A 26,203-nucleotide genomic window follows, 5' to 3' on the forward strand; every position below is an offset into this window, starting at 1 on the left:
TTTTTTAAAAAAGAAAGAAAGCAATCAGGCTGAGCAAGCCATTAGGCACAAGCCAGCAAGCAGCAGCCCTCCATGGTTCTGCCTCAGCTCCTGCCCTGGTTTCCACCGTAATGGATTCGAACCTGTGAGAAGTAATCAATTCTTTACTCCCAGTTTGATTTTTTTGTTTTTGTTTTTGTTTTTTGAGACAGGGTTTCTCTGTGTAGCCTTGGCTGTCCTGAGCCATCTGTCTAGGCATTACACACACACACACACACATACACACACACACACACACACACACACACACACACTTGCTTTTAGTGGTTTTGCTTATCACAGCAACAGACCTAGAGGCTGCTGCATGGGACACTCCCCAAGCCCCTCCCCCGCATCTCTACAGCCATGTTCTAGAAGCTGCCCGTGTGCTGTGCGATCAAGTCACGGAGACAGGAAGAAGAAGGTTGTGGCCCCAGCATGTTATCACACTGGTGTCTGGGATGCCCACAGTCTGGGTTGTGTTTGAGGCTTCAGAGGGCACACCTGTCGCCCACTTCCTCCTCTCTCCTGCTCTGTCTTTGAGGATCTGGAGACCAGGCCAAGAGACAAATCTGAGGCTCAGATTCTCAGTCTCTCTGCTCCAGTTTCTGTGATTCTACAATGGCTTTTCTGGCTTTTGCTATGGTTTGATTCTGAGACCACACACAAACACACACACACACACAAACACACACACACATGCGCACTCACACACATATGCACATCCATGCACACACATGCACAAACACATGCACACTCACACACGTGCACTCACACACACATGCACAAACACATGCACACTCACACACACGCACACACACACATATGCACATCCATGCACATCCATGCACACATACATACACACACATACACACACATGCACATCCATGCACAGACACATGCACACTAACACATATGCACATCCATGCATGCACACGCATGCACACACACACACACACACATACACACACACACACACACACACACACACACTATTAATCAATGTAAACACTTCCCATGAATAAAAGGTAACTAAAAAAGTAAAAATAGTGCCTAAGATGTAGCTCATTGGTAGTATGCTTCCACAGGGTTCAATCTCCATCGCTGCTAAATAAATAAATAAACAAAATAGGACAAAAAATTAAAAAGTCAGGGCTGGAGAAGTAGCTCAGTGATAGGGTGCTCACCTACCGCGCTTGAGACACTGAGTTCAAGACCCGATACTACCAAAAAAAATTATAGTAAGGAATGAAAATAAAAGTAAATATAGCTCCCTGTTCCTCTGTTTTGGTGTTCTTTGACTCCAGGCCTCTGGCCAGCCTGAGACTCACCACGGGGACCAGAGGATCCTCCTGCCTCTGCTGCCTGTGAGTGCTGAGAACACAGTGTGCACCCTCATGCCCAGCTAGCCCCTGCCCCTTTGAGGTGAGCTGTGCATGGTGACATCCTTCCAGGGACCACATCACGGCTAAGAGCAAGAATCACATGACAGTGGAAAAACCAGGCAAGCACTGCCCTGGTTGGGCGGTTAAGGTCAAGGCCAACAGTGCCTACCCTGTTGAGAGTGTGTATCTGGGCACGTAGGGTCTTCCTCCCCAAAACCATTACTCAAGTCTAATCATAAGAAAAGTGTCAATGGGGCTGGAGAGATGGCTCAGTGGTTCAGAGCGCTGCCTGCTCTTCTAGAGGTCCTGAGTTCAATTCCCAGCAACCACATGGTGGCACACAACCATCTATAATGTGATCTGATACCCTCTTCTGCAGATAAAGCACTCATATGCAATAAATAAAATAAGTAAATCTTTTTTTAAAAAGAAAGAAAGAAAAGAAAAGTGTCAATAAATCTCAGGGGAAACACTTTCTAATCCTGTCAAAGGCATCACAAAGCCTGACAGACTCCCCCAGCCACACCACAGTAAGGAAACAAGATGACAGAAAAATAACATAAGGTCCAAGCGGGGCCCTGGGACGGGAAACCTAAGGGTCAGAATAAACTGCAGATCTTACTTAGTAATAAAAACACATCACCACCAGTACAGCAATTGTAACAAGCACACTATAGTAAGCTGGGACCCAGGGAAGCTGGAGCACAGGGTACACAGATGCTAATCTTTCTGTAAATCTTAAACTGTTCTAAATAATTAGGTTCACCAAAAGCGAGTAGAATGAAAATTAAAGCATGGTACTATATTCTGGCTAAAGAAGCAGCATCGCCTGCCCGAGGCCTGCCTGCTCTCAGGCTGCTCTGGTGAAAAGGGAGATAAAGGGAGCAGGCTGAAGTGTCCCGGCACACAAGCAGGAGAGCCCGACAGGGTGGTGCACATGCATAATTGCAGCACTGGGGAGGCAGAGGTGAGGTCTCCAGATCCCAGGGAGAGACCTCGTCTCAAAAGCAAACAGAAACCATTGTAGGGTGTGGTGGTGTGGGAGCAAGTGGGTCTGAGATTTCAGTCAGCCTGGTCCCCGAGTTATACAGTGAGACCCCATGTGAAATTAAAAACAAACATATGGAGAGTGCTTGAGAAAGACATTCCTGGTGACCCTTTGACCTCCACTCACAAATGGACATGCACATATGAACACACATGGACATGAGAGGGACAGAGTTAGAACAGGTTTGGTGGCTGTCTTAGTTAGGGTTTTTGTTGTTGTTGTTGTTGTTGTTGTTTGTTGGTTGGTTGGTTGGTTTTTTGTTTTTAGTTAGGGTTTTATTGCTGTGAAGAGACCCCATGACCACAGCAACTCTTGTAAGGAAAACATTGTGTCAATATCTGTTTGTTTATTTATTTATTTTATATATATATGAGTGCTCTATATGCAGGTACACCTGCAGGCCAGAAGAGGGCATCAGGCCACATGGTGGTTGCTGGGAATTGAACTCTGGACCTCTGGAAGAGCAGCCAGTAAGTGCCGTTAACCGCTGAGCCATCTCTCCAGCCCCTAAAGGAAAACATTTAACTAACTGGCTTACAGTTTCAAATGTTTAGTTCCTTATTATCCACGACAGGAAGCACAGCAGCATCCAGGCAGACACCATGGTTTTTATTTTTTATTCGAGACAGGGTTTCTCTGTGTACCCTTGGCTGTCCTGGACTCACTTTGTAGACCAGGCTGACCTCGAACTCACAGCGATCCACCTGCCTCTGCCTCCTGAGTGCTGGGATTAAAGGTGTGCGCCACCTCGGAGGCAGGCGCAGGCAGCAGAAGAGGACTTTGTGACACACTGAGAGAACTCAAAGCTCTCCCCCACAGTGACGCATTTCCTCCAACAAAGCCACGCCTCCTCATTAATAGCGCCGTGTTTCAAACACATACCTTTACAAACCACCACAGTGGCACAGACCTGAATCTCAGATGCTCACAAGGCTGAGTCAACAGGATCATAAGTTCAAGACCTGCTTGGGCTACACAGTGAGTTCAAGACTAGCTTGGACAATTTAGTGAGAACTTGTCTCAAAATATAATTTGAAAATATAAAATCAAAAAGGAGGGCGGAGGAGGGAGATCAGGCAAAGCTGTCTGAAGAAGTGCTAGATCAGTGCATCACTGAGCCTGCGCCTCAAGGACAGAACAGGAATAAATAACTCTTCCTGGCCATCAGTGTCAGACAGTGCTGCATCCTGGTGTCACCTGAGGCCGCCTCTCCAATTTGCACGTTGTTGCATCAGCTCAGTTGTCTCCTCCTTTTTCTCTTTCTCCCCCAGAGCTCAGAGAATGGGTAAAGGGCTCAGACAGTCGCATAGTCACTTGTGCAGAAATCATATCCTCAGGGGTCCACAGGCCACTGCATGTGAGCGGGTCTCCATCCCACAACTCCAAGAGCCTCTGAAGCAGCAGAGTAACTTTGTAGCCACTCCACCTGCTGCTGAGTAAACTAAGACCAGCAGGTGCATTCTCCTGTGTAGGACCACACCGTTACAAAGCAGAGCTGAGACCCAGACCCCAATGGTATTTGACAACACTGCTTCCCATAAAATCCAAGTGAAATGGACTGGGGACCCCAAAAGGCAAGGAATTGACTGAGCCAGTCACATGATTACAATATCTGTCGTTAGTGGGCGCTGACCTGCCTGCTCAGGCTCCATCCTTGGGCAGAAGGTGGGGTGGGGTGGGGCGGGGGGAGGGGAGGGGAGATGGGGGTGGGGGGAAAGGGGAGGGGAGGGGAGGGGAGGGGAGGGGACCCAGAAATCACCCTCAGCCTTTGTCACTGAGGTGGAGCTATACCTCTCAGCCTGCCCATCCCCGGCTTTGTAATTGGACCGCATTCAAACCTGACCAATTTATGCATTCTGCTTTTCAAGCCCATAAACCTGCCTGGGGAAATAGAGCAAACACAGGAAGAAACTTAATAAAAGGTACTGAGGTTTCCAAAGTGGCAGACTGGAGCTGTGGAGTGGTAACAACTACCTTATAAAAATGAGAGGGAAAAGGAGCCTCAAAGGAAAGTAGAATCAAGGGACATAGAAAAGGCAGTACAGCCCAGTGGGTGGAGCACCTGCCTAGCATGCTCAAAGCCCTGGGTTTGATCCCAGGCATCTCATATACTAGGCATGGTGTCTAGCATCTGTAATCCCAGCGCTAAAGAGATAGAGGCAGGGGGATCAAACAAGCCAGGTCATCTCTGGCTGCATATCAAGTCTGAGGTCGGCCTAGGATACATGAGACCACTGCTCAAATAAAGAAGGGGGAAGGTTCTGGTGATATTACGGGCCCCCAAACTGGTGCCAGCCATTTCTGGAGCTGGATCTCTTCCACTTTCCTGTTACAGAGCTAGAGCGTTGTCTTGGATTTCATTTTTCCTTCGGAATGCTTTTCCCAAGCCGGTGTGAGTTAGGTTTGTCAGCCCTCTGCCCATCAGGCGGGCAGCACATCAGAGAATAAGTTAAAGGGTGTGGGGAAAGGTCTTACCCTTGCTCAGTGAGGTAAGCGTGCCCCCACGGGGGACTGTGGGCAATATGCCCAGGAAGAGCCCCCAGAACAGCTTCCCCAACACCAGGCACCAGCAGACGCTCCAAAGTGCCCATAAGCAAAAGGCTCAGGACAGATCACAGAGCATTCTCTGCCCTTCCGGAGGGAAGGCAGCAATGACACAACCCTGTCTCCATGGATAAGATCTCAGGCAGGTTCCGTGGTGCACACCTGCAATCCTGAGAGGACAGAAACAGGAGTGTCTGAGTTCAAGGCTGGCCTGGGCTACATAGCAAAACCTTGCCTCAAAAACAAAACAAGCAAAAACAAACAAACAAACAAAACGGGACAGGGAGATGGCTCAGTTGGTGAAGTACTTGCTGCACAAACATAAAGGCCTGAGACTGTGCTTTTTGGTTGGTTTTGCTGGCTTGTTTTGTTGTTGTTGTTTGTTTGTTTGTGATATAGGGTCTCACTACATAGCTCTGGCTTCCCTGGAACTCGTGATATAAACCAGGGCTGGCCTCAAACTCAGAGGTCCCCCTGCCTCTGCCTCCCAAGTGCTGTGACTAATAAAGTACACCACCACACCCCAGCCAAGAGCCTGAGTTTGGATCCCAGCACCCATACACAACACTGGGCATGCACCATACGCCTGTGATCCCAGCGCAGGGGAGAGAGAATTGACTGGAACCAGTTTGAAGTCTGCTGGCCAGAAAGTCTAGGCGAAGCTGCAAACTCCAGACTCAACGAGAGACCCTGTCTGAAAAATTAAGGTGGAAGCCAGGCACAGTGGCTCCGCCTGTAATCCCAATATACAAGGGTCTCTCCGAGGTAAGCCTGGTCTACTAGTGAACTCCAGGACAGCCAGGGCTACATAGGAAAACTCTGATTCAAAAAGAAAAAGAGGGAAGAGGAGAGGAGAGCTATTGAAAAAGCCTTTTGCCTCTGGCCTCCACATGCTTGCACACACATCAGAACACATACATGCACATAACACATACACACAAGTAAACCATACACATCCAGCAAAAAGGCTTATACTTATAACTCCAGCACTCAGGAGGCCGAGGAAGCAGGGTTGTGAGTTCCAGGCCAGACTGGATTATATAGTAAATTGGCAACACCTCATCTCATAAAACCAAAGATACCTTGTCTGAGTTATGATTTTTCAAAACTTGCAGGTAGAGGCCTCCTGCCCATGTTCTGCATCACAGAGAGGTTCACATGACTAAGGACTAGTGGGCATGCTTATGTCTGTCCCACAGAATCCAATGTTTGATTATAAAGTAAAGTAATGTGAGGACGAGTGCATTTATAATGTGTTTATAAACAAGTGATGTGATCCTTTCAAATCTCAGAAACAATGAGGTTTTTCTTCTATTTTGCTTTTACCTCAACAACAATTGATAAAGAAAAAGAAAAGTTTGCTAAATCAAAAGAAAAAAAGATAGCTAAGTATGTAGATAGATAGATAGATAGATAGATAGATAGATAGATAGATAGGATGGACAGACAGATAGACAGACATAAATGGACAGACAGACAGACAGAGATAAAATACATTTTCCTGGCTTGGACTTGCCCTGAAATCTTCCCATGCATGACCATCCGTCCGTCCCTGGAAAGAGTCACACATGTACACGGGAGCTGACTTGCAGCCTACAGCCCAGCAGACAGACATGCAGAGAACACCAGGCGAGGCAGTGGCAGAGCCCCCTTCCAGGCCAGATCTGTCCCTTCCTAGGCCATCTTCTTAGGTGCAAAATACAGGGTAGCCGTTCTCCAGACACATACGTATGAGTCTTGGGGATGGGGTGGGGAGGGCAGAAATGCAGAACTGAGGGTGCAAACCTCCACAAGATGGTCTTAAGGTCCTGTCTCGGGAGGCAGGTGTGCGGGACAAAAGCTGCACCCAAGGTTGACGCCTTTCCTTCCAAGTCTGTCATGGACCAAGTTGTTAGAACCTGACCCTGAGTTTTAAGACCCAGCAGGCAACCTCCCTGGGCCAGCCTAGTGAGAGCTGGTCGGCCGGCGTCAGTCCGCAAAGGCTTAGACTTCAAGCTGTGGTTTCCAAGAGGACACTTGCTAGGACAGGATGCTAGCCAGGGCTGGCCCCTCTGAACTTGGCCAGGGCGTCCATGCATTGACCCTACAGCATGCTGGCCAACTAACTCATCCATGGAGCTCTCTCGATGCTGCAATTTATCTGCCGAGACAGCTGCAAAGATCCCCGAGGGGTGTAAGAAGTCCAGAAGCAGATGCCACCTGACTCCCAAAGGACTGTGCACATCTGGACAGCCACTCAAAGGATGCAAAGATAAGGACCAAACTCCGGCCAGTGGCTTGACTGGGGAAAGGGGACACATTTGATATTGAAGGCCATAGGAGGCCTTCCTTTTTTTTCAGGGGGGGTCAGGTGGTTTGCTTTTTTAATATTTATTTATTTATTATATATACAGTGTTCTGCTTGCATGTACACCTGCACACCAGAAAAGGGAACCAGATCTCATTATAGATGGCTGTGAGCCACCATGTGGTTGCTGGGAATTGAACTCAGGACCTTTGGAAGTGCAGACAGCGCTCTTAACCTCTGAGCCATCTCTCCAGCCCCAGGTGGTTTGTTTGTTTGTTTTGTTTTCATGACAGAGTCTCACTATGTAGGCCTGGCTGTCCTGGAACCCTTTCTCTGTAGACCAGGCTGGCCTCAAACTCACGGAGCTCCACCTGCCTCTGCCTCCCAAGTGCCGGGATTAAAGACCACCCGGCTAGGATACCTTACTTTTAATGTCCTCATTCTTTTAAAGGAAGATGGTTTGGGGGCACTAAGGGGGAAATCTGAATATGCTGCACATTCTTGTCTGAACTCATGGCTTCAAGCCATCATCAGCACCCCCAGAGAAGCGGGGCCACTTTCCTACATGCAAAGTAACATCCTTCATAGCACCGGTTGCATCTTGCACGACTGGCTAGCAGGACACATCTTTCTACAACTTCCATAATGTCACGTTAAATTTCTCAAAAGCATTCTCAAGTCTCGGGGCAGGTGCACCTCCAGGGTAAAGCACTCGGTTAGCATGCGCGAGGCCCTGAGTTCAGTCCCCTGCATCGCGAGAAGTAATCAGTCTCTAAAAGTAAGTCCACGCGGGGAGAAATGCCACACAGTGAGTTCCAAAGCAAGCAAGGGGCGGGGGGAGCGGCGATCCCCACTGTGAGTGGACAGGTGTGAGAAGATCCTGAAGGGGCAATTTCTGCTCAAGATGAAAAACTGCTGTGTGGACTTGTTTCTTCCTGTTTTATATCAATGCACGCTGGGAGCAGCCTCATAAATCAGCTTAAGGAGGGAGAGGTAGGGCTGACCAGAGCAAAAGTGAGTCTTCCCATCAGATCTATCTTTATATCACTTGGGGTTTGAACCATATAAATACATCTACTGCTCAGAGTAAGTTATAAATAAACAAGCAGCCCCAGTCAGCACGATGACAATGCTCCCAGTGGCATTGTGGGTATATTTAGCAGTAGCTTAAAGCCACAAATCCAAATTCTTTTTTTTTTTTTAATTTATTATTTATACAGTATTCTGCCTGCATATGAGCCAGCAGGCCAGAAGAGGGCACCAGATCTCATTATAGATGATTATGAGCCACCATGTAGCTGCTGGGAATTGAACTCAGGACCTTTGGAAGAGCTGACAGTGTCCTTAACCTCTGAGCCAAGTCTCCAACCCCCAAATCCAAATTCTTTAGGCCATTCTTTCATCCCTGGCACGTGTCCTTGTGGAAAGAAGTTCATGTCAAACGCTGCACAGTGGCCATTGCAGAGATGCAGGCGAAAGTAGCCTAAGTGATCACTGAGAGAGGGTCAGCTTGTTTACCCACGGCTGGGGACGGGCCGAGTGGTGGCCTGTGATCTTGAGGGTCCTCCACGCCAGTCCCGCACATGCAGTCAAACCTGATCTCAGGGCAATGTGGGGCGATCTGCAGCCTTCAGATGAATAGGGTGGGTGACGTCCAGATGAAACCGCCAACACGCGGGGTTTCCAGCCACCAGTCATGACGAAGGTTGCAGGGCCCTCAGCGCTCTCGCTCAGTTCAGAGCAAAGGCCAGGAACCTGAATTCTCACAAGTGTGCACGGAGTCCCTTTAGGCATTCACTGGCCTGTGTCAGTCAGTACACACTTACAAATGGTTCTTGGCTGAGGGAGGGCAGGTCTGTGGCAAGCAAGGTCCATTTGGCTCACTTTATCTTTCTGGTTGGGGCACAAGCCTGACCCATGCAGCTAATGATTTTTGTACATGGCACCGATGTGGGAAAGGAAGTTCTGCTAAATTCAACTGTCTTGGGCCTGTTTTCTAGACAGACTAACAAGCTACATGTGGCAATGACATGCTACTGGAGCCTAATTCTTCCATGCATGGCATGGGATAAATGGTACATAAGAGCTGGGGAGATAGTTCAACGCCCAAGTGCTTGCTGTGCAAGTAGAGACCTAAGTTTAGATCACCAGCGCCTGAGTCGAAACCAGGCATGGCAACGTGTCCTGAAATGCCAGCACTGGGGCTTGGAGACAGGTCTCAGGCCTCCAGGGTAGCATTAAGCTATACTGCCGATTAACAGCAAGCTCCGGGCCAAAGAGAGACCCTGTCTCAAAAGAAAAAAAAAAGGTGGAAAGGGACAGAGGAAAACACCCAACATCAACCTCTGGCTCCAAACACACCAGCAGGAGTGAGCACACCTGCGCACACCCACATATACCACCTGTGCACGTGCACACACAAATAACGACGGTGATAAGTTAACTCATTAAGTGACAATGTACTGCCATTATACTGCTGTAATACAGCAAGCTAATATTTTATGAACGTAAGTGCATTATCAATTGAAAGTTACAGCAGCAAGGCGCAATTTTATCACCCAGTTTATCATGTACCGCCAAAGCAATTCGAATGCCCCTTGTGGAAATTACTTCTATCACCCCAATTTTACAAATGAAGAAGGTGAGGAAAAGGTTAAGCAACGTGCCAGCGTCTGTGGCAAGGTAAGGAGCCGGGCTTCTTCCTCAGAAAGAAGCTTTGAGGGTGCGCCAGGCTTGGTGGTGCAGACCCGCAATCCCATCCAGTCAGAAGGCTGAGGCGAGAGAGCATGCAGGCAGCAGCTTCCTGGGCGGCTCAGGGAGACACTGTCTCAAAATAAGAACAAAAAGCAATGCCCGCAGGACTGTAGGTACTGCTCGTTGGCCGAATTCTTGCCTAGCACGCCCAAGACACTGGCTTCAACCTTCATTATGAGAGACAGGCATGGGGCAAGAGCCAGAGAGATGGCTCGGTTGGTAAAGCGCCTGCTACAAAAGCAGTGAGGGCCTGAGTTCAATCCCCAGGACCCCCACTAAAAGCCAGACATGGAGGTGCACATTTGGAATCCAGCAGCAGGGGAGCCAGAAAGAGGGGGATTCCAGGAGCTCACAAGCTAGCCCACTTGGCAAGCTCTAGATTCTAATGAGAGACACTACCTCCCCCACCCCTCACCCTACCCCCCACCCTCCCCCTCCCCCTCTACCCCCCCCACCCACCACCATCTTTAGAAAAATCAAGGTGGGATGTGGAGAGATGACAGTTAAGAACATTGACTTGCTCTTCCAGGGTACCCAGGTTTGACTCCCAGCAACCTAGTGGCTCCCAACCCTCTTTGTATCTCCAGTTCCAGGGTATCTGGTGCCCTCTTCTGGCCAACATGGGCACTGCATGCATGTGGTATGCAGGCAAAACACTGGCGCACATAAAATTTTAAAAAACAAATATCTTTTTTAAAGTCAAGGTAGGCAGACTTCTATAGCCGCACCTGGGGTTGACCTATGGCCTCTACCTAGTGTGTGAACACACACACAAGCCCATACCCCCCCCCCTCCCACAAACAAAGAAAAGAAATTCTTACTTATAGCCAAGAATAATGGATATGGGCTAGGATGGCAGATCTCATTGTGTGGTAAGTGTTCTTGCCACAATAAAATAAAATTCCGATGCTTCTCAGCGGAGGGTGGGGCTATATCTCAGTAACATGGCGAAATGCACTAAGCCTTCCTAACCCTGCTTAGGAAGATATTATAGAGGGCCCAGGGTTTGTCCTTGTGCCCATGGGGGCTATGGCTGGCAGCAGTCACCCAGCATTTTAAAGAGGACCACAGGGCACATGCCACTAGCCCATCAACACTAGCCCACTGGTCTTAACCAAACCACAGTAAATTGGGCTCTTAACCACCCTGGCGGAATACACAGACCGAAGCCAAGGCTTTCTCAATCTACAGCCTGGCTGGCACCAGGGTCTCGCCAGTTTAATCTCCACTGCAGGGTCATGTGCTTAGCATGTGTGTGGTCCTGGGTTTAATACCCAGTAAGGAAGAAAGAAAAAAAAATCAAAGAGCACAGAGTAGGCTGAAAGGGCCCTTCACACCAGTGTCCACGGTGCCTTCTCCTGTCTGGGCCCGTTTGCTGGCCGGATCTCCCTTCTCAGCACCGGCTCTGGCTGCCCCAGTCGAAGATAACAAGAGCTTGCTGAGGTGCTGGAGGAGAGCTGCCTGTGACAGTCGGAGAAAGGGAAGTGAGAGTTCTCGGATGGGGGAGGGGCCCCGCCCTCAGTCAGCCTCAGCCTTTCACAAAGAACTTAAGCCACCTTGGGAGGAGGGGCAGGCACTGGGGTAAGGAGCAGTCCCGTCATCTGAGCAGCACAGGAAAGCAAGTAATTATCTTTGAGATGGAAGCCAGCTGCACCGGGAATGAAGAGAAGGCAGCAGAGACAGAGGGGGGAGTGGGGCGGGAGGGGGGAGCGCGGTAAAGAAGCAGAGAGGGAAAGAGGATGGGGAGGCAGGCCAGGAATGCTGCAAACAAGATCTTGGTGTGTTTGTCTGCCCTAGCCAGAACTTTCATACTTATCATTTCTCCGAGACACAGTAAAGCCTATGACAGCTCAGGCTCCTAGACACGACGCTGTCTGGTTCTACGCATCCCCTCAGGGCCGCCAAGTGAGCAGGCAGTCCTGGGACAACACTGCCACCTTCTGGCAGTAAGAAGAACTGTCATTGTTTCCAGCTTCACCACCACCACCAGAGTGGTCTTCTGCCTACCTTCACATCTGCCAAGCTGTTCCCATCCCCCAAGGCCTTTTCACCTGCGGCCCCCAGTCCCAGGGTGCTCCCCACCCCAACCCCAGATATCCTCACATTCAGTCTGTCTTTGCCCATGGTCCTCTCAAATGTCTGTTCTGTGAAGAGGCCGCTGTTGATCACTCATCTAGTGTGACCCCGGGGCTTACATGGTGATACACGCTTATAACCCCAGCATTTGGAAGGTGTAGGCAGGAGGACAGGAGCTCAGGGTCATCCTTGGGTACATAAAAAGCCAACATAAGACCCTGTCTAAAGCACCCCAAAATAAGAAAACCAGAAGCCCTGTCCTCACAAAGCCGCTGCCGTCTCCTTCCCACAGGGCATGGTCTGGGACCACGTGGGCTCGATGTCTCACCACTAGAAAAGACCACAAAGCTCACCAGCGTGTGACTTGTCCGTGTGTGCATCTATACCCAATAAGCTTAGCCCACCAGCGCTGCTGGGTCTACGAGTCTGAATTCAGCCAGCTGAGCCATCCTGAGCCCAAGGAGCCAGCTTCAAATGCCAATGGGATGAACTGAAACGCGCCACACCCTATGGCCAAGGCATCACATTCCACGCACACAGGCTTACTCCATACTCCCCCACACACACACCTGCTTTGCGGAACCCCCCCCCCCAAAGGCATGAGACACCAGTTTCCACGGCACTCCCTTCACACTCTTATTGGTGGATCCTCTCAGACAACTCCACCTTCATTGGTCACCATGAGGTTCAGCCCCACCCTCCTCGGCAACACAGCCACAGTAGTGCCTTGGCCTCCCTAGTCACCAGGGAAACCGGTGTGTCCCCTTTCATCTCCTCGGCACCACATGTAGACCACCCCTGAATAACCTTACACAAACCCCTACAGGGCGTCTCTCCGCACTCTCCCACTGGGCTCTGGAGCTTTGCCCACGGCTTTGGAAACAGCTCCTTACACTTCCTGAGCCCCCACCCCCATGCCCCCCCACACCCCCGTCCTGGGTGTTCTCTCGGTTTCAAAGCCCTAGAAAGCTCCCTTAAGGCTGTCACATGCTGTCCCTCCAGGAGGAAGTTCCCACTCCTCCCACATCTTTACCTCATGCATTGGGGTGACTGTTAAACATCCCCACAGCCTGAATTCCTTGCAGGCGGGGACCAGACACTATTCACACCTAAGTCCTCTTTATCTCCTGTAACAGGCATGGCCAAAGGTTGTACTAAGTGCCTTTTGTAGTGTTGTAGTGTCTTTGGTGTATTAGCCCACGTCATCCTAAACATCCTTGTAACACCAAAAAAAAAAAAAAAGTTATTATCTTTACCTTTGGGGTGAGGAGGTCAGGACTCTGCCCTCAGGTGACCTCAGCAATGAGTGACAGAGCCAGGATTCAAGGCAGAAATCCCAACACCTAAAGTAGGGCCAGTTTAAAGTAGGGGCTCAATGAATATTCATGAGAAAACAGCCGGCCTACATTCCTTCAGTCTCTGACCTTGGCACTGACAGCTCCATCAAAGGCCCAGAACACTGGTGTGCTTGCTTCCTCAGCTGCAACTCTGACCCAGTTATCACAGCTACGTTTCTTCCCCTCCCTTCCTTCCTCCCTCTCAAACCTTGAGCAGAAAAAAAAACGATCCGGCCCTGACCAGTGGAAGAAATGCTACTGACAAGCCTAAGGTTTTTTGCTTTGTTTGTTGTGTTTTCAGGAGAGCACGGGGGTCTATTTAGAACACAGCATGGGGAGGCTGACTGTGCAGTAACAAAAATACTGCTTGCCTCTTTAGTTTTTCTTTCCAATTGTTTTTTGAGTCAGGGTCCTATGACACAGCCCAGGCTGCCCTTAGACTTATGGCAATCACTCTACCTCCATCACTTGAGTGCTAGGCTTACAACCATATATCTGCCTTATAAGCCTAGGTTTGGAAAGGAAGAGACATGGTTAAGGTTTTAACTGAAATTAGACACTGGACAGAGGCGCCCTTGGAAGACTCCGGGTATTCCCTTCAGAAGCAAGGCTGTCTCGGTCCACTGTCTCCCAGTTATCTTCAGAACCATGGCTGCCTCAGCCCACTGTCTCCTGGTTGTCTTCCTCTTTGCTGCTGACTGTTGCACTATTTCCTATTCATTTCCACTGTGTGTCAAAACACAGTCACCTCTGCGCTCACTCCAGCTCCCTGTGGCCTCTCAGGAGCATGGCCACCAACCACTCTTTCCACCTTGACTGGGTTTGTGTGAGCTGTGCAGCCTGGGCCAGGAATGCACAGAAGGGGGTGCAGACACGGTCCCTGCGTTCTGAAAGCCCACGGCATCTGTGTCTTCAGGACCCCTCTCTGCGGACAGTGGTACAAACGCAGCATTTTCAAGGACTAAGAACAGATTGTGAATAACCAAAAAATAAAATAAAATAAAGATGAAGGTGAAATGGTTCTCTCTTTTAAAAAAAAAAAAAGACCCTTTTAAAGTGTACGAATGTTTTGCCACCATATATGACATGCCTGGTCCCCCACAGAGTCTAGAAAGGGGTGTCAAGTCCCCTGTAGCTGGAACTGTACATGGTTGTGAAATGCCTAATACAGGTGCTGGAACTGAACCTACGTTCTCTGAAAGAGCAGTACTCTCTCTAACCTGCTGAGCCATCTCTCCAGCCCAGCAAGATGGATTTCAACTGGAGTATAAATTCTAGCAAATTCTTGAGCTAATACAACATAGGTAAAACACCAAGGATCCCTTATCTAGGCCTGGTGCCATCCCATTCCAATAAGTCAGCGCAAAGTCGACAGACAACACAGGGGCACATCCTCTCTGAACACAGTCCTCCCACTCTCTGGAAACTAGCATGGTCTCAAGGGAAAGTGGGGGTACATCCAACTCCTGGGGTGATGGGGAATTCCCTTAGAAACACTTGGAATTCCGAGTTCTGACAAAATGTCAGAGGTGGGGTGCAGGACCAGCCTCACCCTGCCCTTTGTCCCCAGAAAACTCAGACATTCTAGACACAGGATGACTGGTCACCCCACATACAGCACTTTGCACATGACCTGGAGATTTTTCCTATCCCAAAGAAGCTGCAACGCTCGCTTTATTACCCACACGTCCTTCATTTCAGCCTCAGCATGCAGCATCGGGCATCAGCCTCCTGGGTGTGTATGCCTGCTCCTGTGCAACTCCAGGCCGTCCTTCCCAGAGCAGTGTATGTGAGAGCGACCGCACGGGCCTTCCGAGCAAAGGAGCATCAGTATCAGAATACAAAGGCAGAAAACCCCTGGAATCCCAGCTCCAGCTTGTAATTGTCAGGAGCCCAGGGCAGGTGCATTCTCCCAGAGGCGTGGCCTGATGAGGGGGCCGGAGCTCAGTGGGTCCAAAATGTTTGCCTAGCATGTGGCAGATGCTGGGTTCAGTTTCTAGAATCACACACACACACACACATGCATACACACGCGCACACTCACACACACACACAAATCTCCTCCATAGCTGGGTGTAGTAACACCCAAAACTCAAGAATTGACGCAGGAGGACCACCGCAAGTTCAAGGCCTGCCTGAGCTACAAAGTGAACCCCTGCCTCAAAAATTAAATGATGCAAAAAACAAACAACAGGAGGAGTGAGAGGGGCCACCCACCCCCCAAGGTGAGTGAGGACAGGAGGAACGGCCATTGCAAGCGCTGGAAAGCCACAGATGCTTTCGTCCAGGTAGTAACGGGATGTGGCACTAGGTGTGTCTGCGGTGTGCGACCCTGAGTGACCTTACGCAGTGAAGTCTGAAGTGCGTGTGTTCAGGATAGGCCAGGATTCTGACGTGTCACACTAAAGCTGGATGTTGGCTAAAGATTAGGATTCTAAAGTGACAGCTCTGTTCGTGTGTGTCCCGGGCCTCAGGAGGCAGGGGCTGTGGGAGAGAGCTCCCAGCCACAGGGTACCAGCTTGTGGCTGCCTCCTTGGTGCCACCTAGTGGTACTGGATTTTCACAGCGGAGGTACCCATTCTTGGGGGAGCATTTCCATAGAAGGTCGCAGGTCACAGGCTGGGGACAAGGTCTGGGCTTGTTGGCCTCTTGGAGGCTGACCTGGGAGCCTCCGTCTCAGCCAGTGTTGCCCAGCAGAGCTCTGTGGTAGTGGAGGTGTTCTGAAGTGTTCTGCGTTTCTCTCTAAACGAGTCAGCCCCTCAGTACTGTCCCAGGAAGCAAGATGTATCTTGTTTGTTTGTTTGTTTGTTTGTTGTGGTTGCCTTGCATATTCAATGCAAGTATTCAAACACTGTTTCAAAAAAAGGAAGGAAATAAGAACATTTGCCTTCAGTAGTAACTGGCCAAAGGAAATAGTCAAAAACACAGAACAAAAAAATTATACTCAGTCTCTGCACAATTTGTCATAGTCAAAACTGAAAACATTAAAATCTAAACTAAATTAATTAGGGGAAGTTCCCTATTATCACAGGGGAAGTAACATTTTAAAATCATGGTGGGGGTGTGCATTGCTTGATTTTGGGTTCTGTTTTGTTTGTGTTTTGCTTTGGGTTTTTTGCTTTTGTTTTTTTGTTGTTTTGGGTTTTTTGTTTATTTGTTTGGTTGGTTGGTTGGTTGGTTGGTTGGTTGATTGGTTGGTTTTTCAAGACAGGGTTTCTCTGTGTGCAGCCCTGGCTGTCCTGGACTTGCTTTGTAGACCAGACTGGCCTCGAATTCACAGAGATCTGGCCTGCCTCAGCCTCTGCCTCACAGGCATGCAGCTGCTTTGGTTTTAAGACTGAGTCTCATGTAGGCCAGGTTAGCCTCAGATCCACTACGCAGCAGAGGATGACCTTGTACTTCTGGTTCTCCTGCATCAAACTTCTAGATTCCAGGATTATAGGCATGCATCACTATGCCTGGTTTTATGTGGAGCTAAGAATCGAACCCAGACCTTCACACATGCTAGGAAAGCACGCTGCCAACTGAGCCGCATCCCCAGCCCCAAGTCACCTTTGTTTGTTTGTTTTTGTTTTTCAAGACAGGGTTTCTCTGTGTAATCCTGGCTGTCCTAGACTTGCTTTGTAGACCAGGCTGGCCTCGAACTCACATTGATCCACCTGCTTCTGCCTCCTGGGTGCTGGGATCACAGGTGTGTGCCACCGCACTAGCCCAAGCCACCTTTTAAAAAATTACTTAATGTTGGAATGACATTAGGTAACATTTTTTTAAAAGTCTAAAACCATAAGACTATTAGGAAACATTAAACCAGTTATGTGCGGAGAGGACATTGTTCAGTGGCTCAGCAGGCATAACCCCCGGGGTTCGATCCCCAGCACCATAAGTAAGAAGAATACTGATATTTTGGGTGGTGGGTTATGTATTATTCTTTTTTTTTTTCATTTCAACATTTGTACATAGTTTTTTAAATCTCCTACAGTGAACATGTTCTATTTTTATAATCAAGAAAATGCTATTTTTAAACATGGGGGAAGGGCTGTACCCGTACGGAGAAATACTTTTGATCCAGCTTTAAAACAAGAGACAGAGAGTACAAGAATATGCCCAGGCCTATCGAAGGGACTCAAGAAGCAGACGTTGTGATCTGATGGTTGCACAGAGATGATTTTCATTCATTTATTCAGAATTCTACTGGTGTCTACGGAGTGAGTAAATAAAATGTGACTTTGCCCATCAGATTTGAGCTTCCACCATGCAAGGATGTGGGCAGTAGAGGGAATGTAGGTAGTTAAACCCCCTCTTGGGGGGCCTCTGGCAATCCCACACAGCTGTGGCCCTGCAGCTTCACTTCTGGTCTGAGATGTCAAAACATAAAAATGGTACAGGGGTCCAGGCGTGCAGGATACAATAGAGAGCATACAACATGGCCAAACAGACACTAACTGGCAAAAAGAAGGCACTACAAGGAGTCCTGAGAGATTCCAGAACCCCTGAGGAAGGGCACACACTTAGAACTATAATAGGCACAGCAACGGGCTGGAGAGATGGCTCAGTGGTTAAGAGCGCTGCTTGCTCTTCCAGAGGTCCTGAGTTCAAATCCCAGCAACGACATGATGGCTCACAGCCATCTATAATGCAATCTGATGCCCTCTGCTAAAGATAAAGCACTCATATGCAATAAATAAAATTTAAAAATTAGCCACTCAAGAGATGGCTCAGTGGTTAAGAGTACTGCCTGCTCTTCCAAAGGACCCGGGTTCAATTCCCAGCACCCACATGGCAGCTCACAACTGTCTGTAACTCTAAGATCTGACACCCTCACACCAATGCACATAAATTAAAATTTAAATAAAATATTTTAAAAAATAATAATTAGCCACAGCAATACACACGTACACATCTAATGTAGCTATGTACTGCACTGTTCCAAGCATGATATACGCAAACTTACTTCATACTCAAAATAACACTTTCAGGAGGTTTTTGTGCATACAAATGAAAAAACAAAAACAAAAACAAACAAACAAACAAACAACAACAAAAAACCCTGAAGCAGAGAAGTTAAGTAACCTGTCCAAGGACTTAGGACTAGCAAGAGGCGAGGCCTAGCTCTGAACCCAGACAACATGGCCAACAGGCAAAAGTTCAGACGAATGTCACATGTGTGATTTACTTTCGATACAGGGTCTCTCTACTACACAGCTCTGGCTGTCCTGGTACTCACTAATAGACTAGGCTGGCCTGGAACTCACAGAGATCCACCTGCCTCTGCCTCCAGAGCGCTGAGATTACACGTGTGACTTTTTAATGAGGTTGTCCTCAAAGAACAAGATCAACTCCCACAGACACCAGGATCCGTGGGTGCTGAACGTCTTATACAAAACGCACAGGTGCTCGCATAGAACCCACACGCAGCCCCCTGTGCGGAGCCTGTCTTTTCCGCATTACTTACAACAGCCGACACGCTGCAGTGCTGGGTAAACAAATGTTATTTGTTTGTCATTTGTGTTGTCCAGGAAATAATAACAAGCAAAAGGGGGCAGCACCTGCACAACACAGGTGTGGTTTGAAATAAGGTATTGCAGGGCGTGCTGGCGCAGGTCTTTTTATTTTTATTTTTTATTTTTTTTCCGAGACAAGGTTTCTCTGTGTAACCCTGGTTGTCCTAGACTCACTTTGTGTAGACCAGGCTGGCCTTGCATTTACAGAGATCCTCCTGCCTCTGCCTCCCGAGTGCTGGGATTAAAGGCGTGCGCCACCACGCCTGGCTGATGGAAGACTATGGGGAATGACGGTTGCTAGGAAGTGCGTGCAGTTTCAGTCTGAGATGATGAGGTGGACGCTGACACACAGCAAGGCTCGGTGCTTAATGCTACTAAGCAATGCATTTCAAGGTGGCTAGAGAGCTGTATTTTTGAGCTGGGGTGTAGTTCAATTGATACGCCCAGTTCCTAGCACGCATAAACTTGCATGGTGGCATAAACCTGTAATCCCAGCATTCAGGAAGTGAAAGCAGGAGGATTAGAAGTTCAAGGTTTTCCTTGGCTACACAGTGAGTTTGAGGCCAGATTGGGTTGAGCAAAAGGAAGAGGAGATGGGCAGGGAAGGAGGAAGGAAGGGAGAGAGGGAGAAAAGGGAGGGAGGGAAATTTCTCTATCATATATATTTTATTAAAATAAAATGCATTTGTGAAAGCCTGGCATGGTGGCGCACGCCTTTAATCCCAGTACTCGGGAGGCAGAGTCAGGCAGACCTTTGTGAGTTCGAGGCCAGCCTGGTCTACACAGAGGAACCCTGCCTCGAAAAACCAAAAACGAAAAAGAGAAGAAAGAAAAGCATTGGTGAAAATTAGATAAAATATTAGGTGTTGGCTGAGGGCATAGCTCAGTGCAAGAGCAATTGCCTAGCATTCATGAGGCCAAGATTGATTCCCAGAGCCAAATCCAAACAAAACTGTTCGCATGGCGTGGGGGGGGGGGGGGGGAGGAGGAAAATGGCCTGAGTTTAGAGGAGAGAAGGAAGCAAGCTCAGCAGGCAGGGAGGCCCTGGAAGCTGGCTCAGGCTTTCCCATCTTTCCTCCCTCCTCCTCCTTCTCCTGTTTGCACTGCACAGTGGTTGCTATGGAAACAAGGGGCACCTTGGGCTCCTAGAGCTCAGCCCAGGTGCTGCTAACTCTGGGAATAATAGCAGCGTGTGAGTAAGAGAAAGGCCCCAATCCTCAGGGCTTTGTGTACACACACATCTGCCCCCCCCCCCAGTGACCCCTGTCTAGTGACTGTGTCTAGTGACCGATGTGCTCAGCAGGCCGACTTGAGAAGATGCGCACATCACTTTAGCTTGTCCCTGTGGGTATATGGGGATGCTTACAGTCCTGTAGGCATGTCGCATGGTTTTACATATGTGACCACATGGCCCAGGACTAAATACTATGACAGCTAGCATGTGTGCAGCACTGTGTACTAGACGCTATGCTCTACACTTCCCCTGACCTACCTCAAATCTCACAGCAGTATCACTGTGTAGCCCCACAAGTATTCACTGGTAAGGAAAATGGAGCACAGGAAGGCTGGGTGGCTTACCTAAGCACACCCAGAGCGTGTGAGCCTGACCACTGACTCTGCATTGTGGGAACAGACCGTTATTTCTTTTTAAAGATTTGTTTATTTTAGCTGAGGCCCACTCTTTAATCCCAGCGCTCTCGGGAAGCAGAGGCAGGTGGATCACCAAGAGTTCAAGGCCAGCCTGGACTACAGAGTGAGTTCCAGGACAGCCAGGGCTACACAGAGAAACCCTGTCTCCAAAAAAAAAAAATGTTTATTTTTATTTTATGTGGATCAGTGTTTGCCTGCAGGCATGTCCATATATAACACGCACACCTGGAGCCCACAGAGCCAGGGAAGGGCACCAGGTCCCCGGGGACCAGAGTTACAGATGGCTGGGAGCTGCCGTGTGGGTGCTGAGAACTGAACCCAAGTCCTCTGCAAGTGCTCTTAACCACTGAGCCAACAGCCTGGATCCCAAGCAGCTGTGGCCCACCTGCACCACAGGTATCATGTCCGGCCATGGTAAACAAACACTAAGGCTTCCTAAACCCAGCCAAGGGTAATAAAGGACAATTCCCCAGATGAGAGCCAGGAAGCTACGTTTTAACCCATGCTCTGAACTGCTCTGCCCTGCCACCAGATTGCACCTACTCTTGTCATAGCAGAGTGGGAATGGGGCTGTCCCTCCTGAATTCTGTTCCTGAGCCCAGAAAATGGGCCGGTGAAACTCCTCACGCAGCCCAAGGCCTACAACAGTCATCTAAAAGTACCCAGGCACCCAGGCCAAGCCAGCTGCTGTCAGCACACTCCTCCCCAGGGCAGGGCCCCACAAGTCAGTTATGTGGCTTTGTGGCCTGCCAGGCACGGATTTCCGCCCACTCCACCCTCTCAGAATGAGCTGGGCGTGAGGCAGAGGCTCACACAGTGGTAGCCTGCCTATTCACAGATCCACCAGAGGCAGGGAGGGAACGCCACCTGGCCAGGGCCACAGACACTACAGAAACCTCCTACTGGCTCTGACTTCAGGGGCTAAGGGCACAGAAATAAGCTACACAGCAGCCACACCAGAGACAGCATCTGTCCACTGTGGCCCTGACCAGTGAGATTCTCCCTGCTCAAGGATGCTGAGGAAGGGGGTGCTTGCTGGGTGCGCTAGCAGTGGAGTCTCAGCTAATCCAGGAAAGGCAGGGGGTAGGGGCATGTTTGCAAGAAGACAAAACCAGAGGCTGACAGAAGGTAAGTAACTTGCCTCAGGTCATCCAGCAGGTGGAGACAGGATCTAAACAGAGCTGGCCTGTCTCCAATGGCCAACAAGATAACCCACTGGTTCATAGCTCCTCGTCTGCACAAATCTGAGAGTGCGCATGGGTGGTATGCCGTGACCTCAGGAGGTCAGGTAAATCTGGAGATGGTTTTCATTGTCACAGATAGAGGGTGGGTTACTGGGAATAGGTGGGTAAGGATTGGAGACTTTGTTAGACTTCTACAGGGACCAGGACAGACAGACAGACACAGACACAGACACACACACACACACACACACACACACACGCCCAGGACCATCCAGATCAATGTGAAGAGTCAAGCCCTGGAGTAGAGTGACAGACCCTGTCAACCTCCAGCCCCACGTGACTGTCACCGTCAAGCTTGTGTGTTCCTGGAGACAGCAGTTCTCAGACTTCCCTGCCCACAAATGTCACTCGAGAGTCCTGAGAAGATGCTGCGGCCAGGTTCCATTGACATTGGTTTTTATTGTTATTGTTTGTTTCCCAAGCTGGCCTTGAACTCAGGTCCCCCTGCTTCGGCCTCTGACTGCTGGGACTGCAGCACTTGCAGATCACACCTGCCTGGTGATTAGGGGTTTTGTTTGTTTGTTTGTTTTGGTTTTGGTTTTTGCGAGACAGGGTTTCTCTGTGTAGCCTTGGCTGTCCTGGACTCTCTTTGTAGACCAGGCTAGCCTTGAACTCACAGCGATCCACCTGCCTCTGCCTCCCGAGCGCTGGGATTAAAGGTATGCGCCACCACGCCCGGCTTTTTTTTTTTTTAATGATCACCAGATGATTCTATCGAGATGTACGGACATCTGGGGACCACTGCCTTGTGAAAAGAAAACGAGGATCATACTATTGGTTGTCAAGCTAAGAGAAGTCCTCCACGAGCTCCACAGAACGCCCACCCCGACCAGTCCCACCGCCAGAGGTGGGGGCCAACTTCACAACAGCTCCTGGGGACAAGCCCCGGTGGGGTCAGCGCTAAAGGAGTCTGCACGCATGTGTCTGACTCTGAGGAGGAGCAGGGCGGTTAGGGTGGCTTTCAGGATGAGGACTTAGTCACACTGGCAGAGAGACAAGGGGGAGGAGATCAACTTCCGAGCTCCCATCACTGTCTGGCCAGGAGATAATAGGCTTGAACTAGGAGACAGGAGGACCAGCCCTACATGAGTCAGAGGCTTCTCAGGCCTGAGAGGGAGGACACATTGGATGTGAAAGGCAGAAAAGGTTAATTGGGAGGGAGCCAGTCTGGAAACAGAGCCGGAAATGATCAGGCAGCCACTGAGGCGGGAAGAGCTGGAAAGGGGACCCGAGGCTACAGGACTGGGGAGAGCAGACTCCAGGGACAAGGTCGCACATAGGTAACCCCAAGGCCTGTCCAGCTGCTTTCTTAGCTCAGAAGTTAGTTGCCAAGACTTAGCCAAAACTCCAGCTCCCCAGTAGCTTGAAAGCAGCTCCTTTAACAGGAAGGTGAGCCGGGCCTGTAACTCTAGCCACTCCACAGGCTGCAGCAAGGGCATCACAAGTTCGAAGCCAGCCTAGGCAACTTAGCAAGATCCTCCCTTGGACCTATGAGGGCTGCTACAGGCCACCTAGAAAACTTCCAACCAAACCCAGGACAGACACTGAGAAACCTTACAGGGGAGGGTCCAGGCTGGTCAGCCGGGAGAAGAGAAGAGACAAGCCACAGGGGAGCCTTCTGAGCACTGGAGAAAGGGGGATTTGTTTTGTTGATGAGTAGGGCTGTGCTTGGGTTATGCAATGGCAGTTTCAGAGACTGAAAATGAAAATAACTGGCAACAGTTAGCATGCAGAACTATATTCTAATAAACTAGGCACCCTTAAAAGGTAATGAGCTCCCTGACATGGGAGAAAACCAAGCTTAGGCTAAAAGACTAGCTTCAAAGGCAGAGGGGATTCATACAATGAAAAGTTTGCCTTGTTTGCTTTAAGCCCTCAGCCTCCAGGATTGATCTAGATGGCTTGCTTCCTTCTCTCAGGACTCCCGGGAATGATGCTTTGGACTCTACCTCCCAGGGAGGCCCAACAGTCCAGACAAACCACAGAATGTCCAGTCTGAGGGCCTGAGGGACTGACCAAGAAGCCCAAGCAGCATAGCACAAGACTTCCGGAAAGTGAGCAGGGCAGAGGAGGCTTCAGGGAGAGATGAAGCCACACTAGCAGGCCACAAGCGAGCCACCCCATCCTCCTGCTCCCCTGCCCTCCCCTCTCTCACTAACACCACTATGCACACTCCACTCCACAGCTCCACCAGCCACGTGGAAGTTACCCTCCAGGGATCCAGGGATAAGCTGACCCACACTCACCTCAGAAGAGCCCCAGCCCCCAGAACTCAATGTCCATCAGTAGGCGTCCACCAGGCCTGATCAAGTCTAAAACCAGAACATGGACTCACCAGAGCTTCCTGGGCATGATGGGGGACCAGTCAGGATGAGACTAGGAACACATAGGTCCCTGGAGTTTGCAGAACCAGCCACCTAGCAAACGGCACCTCCAGGTACATCCGCAGTGCCTGGCAATGAAATCAGGACACAGCCCAGTTGCCAGCTAAGCACCCGCCTGCCTTGCTTCTCCTGGTAGCCACTCACACCGCCCCAGACTCAGATCCCAAAACAGACATGTTCGTGGTTACCATAGGAACTTGCTAAAGCCAAAAAAGGCACCACACAGGCACCCACATGGGCCCTCTAAGCTCATGTCCACTTGCACGGGTGAGCGCACACACATACACACACACACACACACACACACACACTAACACTCTTCAGGCTTGGGACCCATCCTGAAGAAATCAATGACCCAGGTTCTGACACTGGGCATAGAAACAGACGGGCCCCCTGTGGTTCCCTGCAAGCCCAGGGCACCAGCTGGCAGCCACAGGATGCTCACCCAGAGCTCACCCACTGGAGGCACACCAGGAGCTGAGCTAGGCTGGGGGCCAGGGCAAACATAACCCCACTGGGCCTGCAGGGCCACCAAGATGCCACCGCCCTCTGCCTCCCTGCCACACACCAGCTCCTCCAGCCTTCCACACCCTCCTTCTCTATTCCTTTTACTGGCTGGCAAGTATAAGTTCCAGGATCCCAAACAACATGGGGTAAAGAATAGGACAGAGAGGTTTTATACACCTCCCCGAAACTGACCCAATTCCTGACTTCCTCATCCCCACAAAGAGGCCCCACATCCACCCAGGGCCTCTCTCTCTAATCCTACCACCCGACTCTGCTCTGCAACCTACGAAGTATCTAACCCTGACCACTCTCCTTCCTTCTGGAAGCCCTCTGATTGTCCCCCCAAACTCTCCCACAGCCCAGGCCGACTCCGGTCCCTCCCAGCCCGGTCTCCTGCCTGGCAAGAACAACAGCTCCCAGGTCCTCCCACCCGCACTGCCTCACAGCTCAGTGCCTGCACGATGCAGTGATGCAGCACCAAGCCTCTGTTTCCACCCTGGACCACTGACCTCACACACCCTTAGAGACAGCCTAGGCCATCCCTAGGTATCCAGAAGGGGAAGGCAAGTGGAAGCCCTTGTTACATGCCATGGTGACTGTCCCTGTTGTCCCTATGCGGCTGAAAGCTGCCATGGGCAGACTGTCTTCCCATCCCTGCCCTGGCAGTGGCTTTGGAATGCAGCGTCCAATAGATGTTGGTTAAACTGACTCAATCTTCTCCCTACAAAACACTGAGCTCCCCATGTCTTTGGCAAGCCCAGAAAACTCTCCACCAATGTTCTAAGTGTATAGGACTGGAGCTAGGATGAGTCAACTGCAGAAGGTTCTAGAACATCTTTGTGGCGACCTAAAGATTCTTGTAATCCACAGGAAATAAAGATCTGCTAGCCAGTGGAGAAACGGGCTGCTGGTCATGGCCCTTGACCGATGAGAAGAGCCATTAAGTAGAGATCAATGTTCGACTGCAGAAAAAATGGACTCTCTGGAAAGGCTGGAAACACACACTGGTACCCAGACAACAAAGCCCTGGCTTCACTAGCTCTCCCCTCTGATGACATTGTGTCTGGCTGGCACCAGGAGAGCCAGGAGAGCAGATGTCTGCAGAGCTAATCACCTATATTGTACATTGCTCTTACAGGCTGGCAGTGGAAGCCTTGGTGAGGGGGAAGTGGTGCACATCTTTTTAAAAAATATTTTTTTTATTTATTTTTTAATTTATGTGCATTGGTGTGAAGGTGTCAGATCTTAGAGTTACAGACAATTGTGAGCTGCCATGTGAGTGCTGGGAATTGAACTCAGGTCCTTTGGAAGAGCAGGCAGCAATCCTAACCACTGAGCCATCTCTCAAGCCCCCTTGGGGCACATCTTTAATCTCAGTATTTGGGAGGTAGAGACAGGCAAATCTGTGCTCTTGAGCCAGCCTGGTCTATATAGTACATTTCAGGCCAACCAAGGCTGCATGGTGAGA

General features: G+C 49.8%; 1 protein-coding gene across 8 annotated transcripts in view; it reads right to left on the reverse strand.

Annotated features, from left to right (window-relative positions):
• The window catches only part of RAP1GAP2 (RAP1 GTPase activating protein 2), a 238,502-nt gene that overhangs the window by 154,368 nt on the left and 57,931 nt on the right, over window positions 1-26,203 (reverse strand). Inside the window, exon 1 of one of the 8 annotated variants that reach the window (XM_084802785.1) lies at window positions 24,180-24,311. The exons of the other annotated variants lie outside the window; for them this stretch is intronic. Within the exon in view, the coding sequence (XP_084658911.1) occupies window positions 24,180-24,196 (17 nt within the window). The 5' untranslated portion in view covers window positions 24,197-24,311. Of the gene's footprint in view, window positions 1-24,179; window positions 24,312-26,203 lie in introns of those variants that run through there. 8 annotated transcript variants of the gene reach the window in all.

Source organism: Acomys minous (genome assembly GCF_964271855.1).
Source record: "Acomys minous genome assembly, chromosome: 12".
Lineage (NCBI taxonomy): Eukaryota > Metazoa > Chordata > Mammalia > Rodentia > Muridae > Acomys > Acomys minous.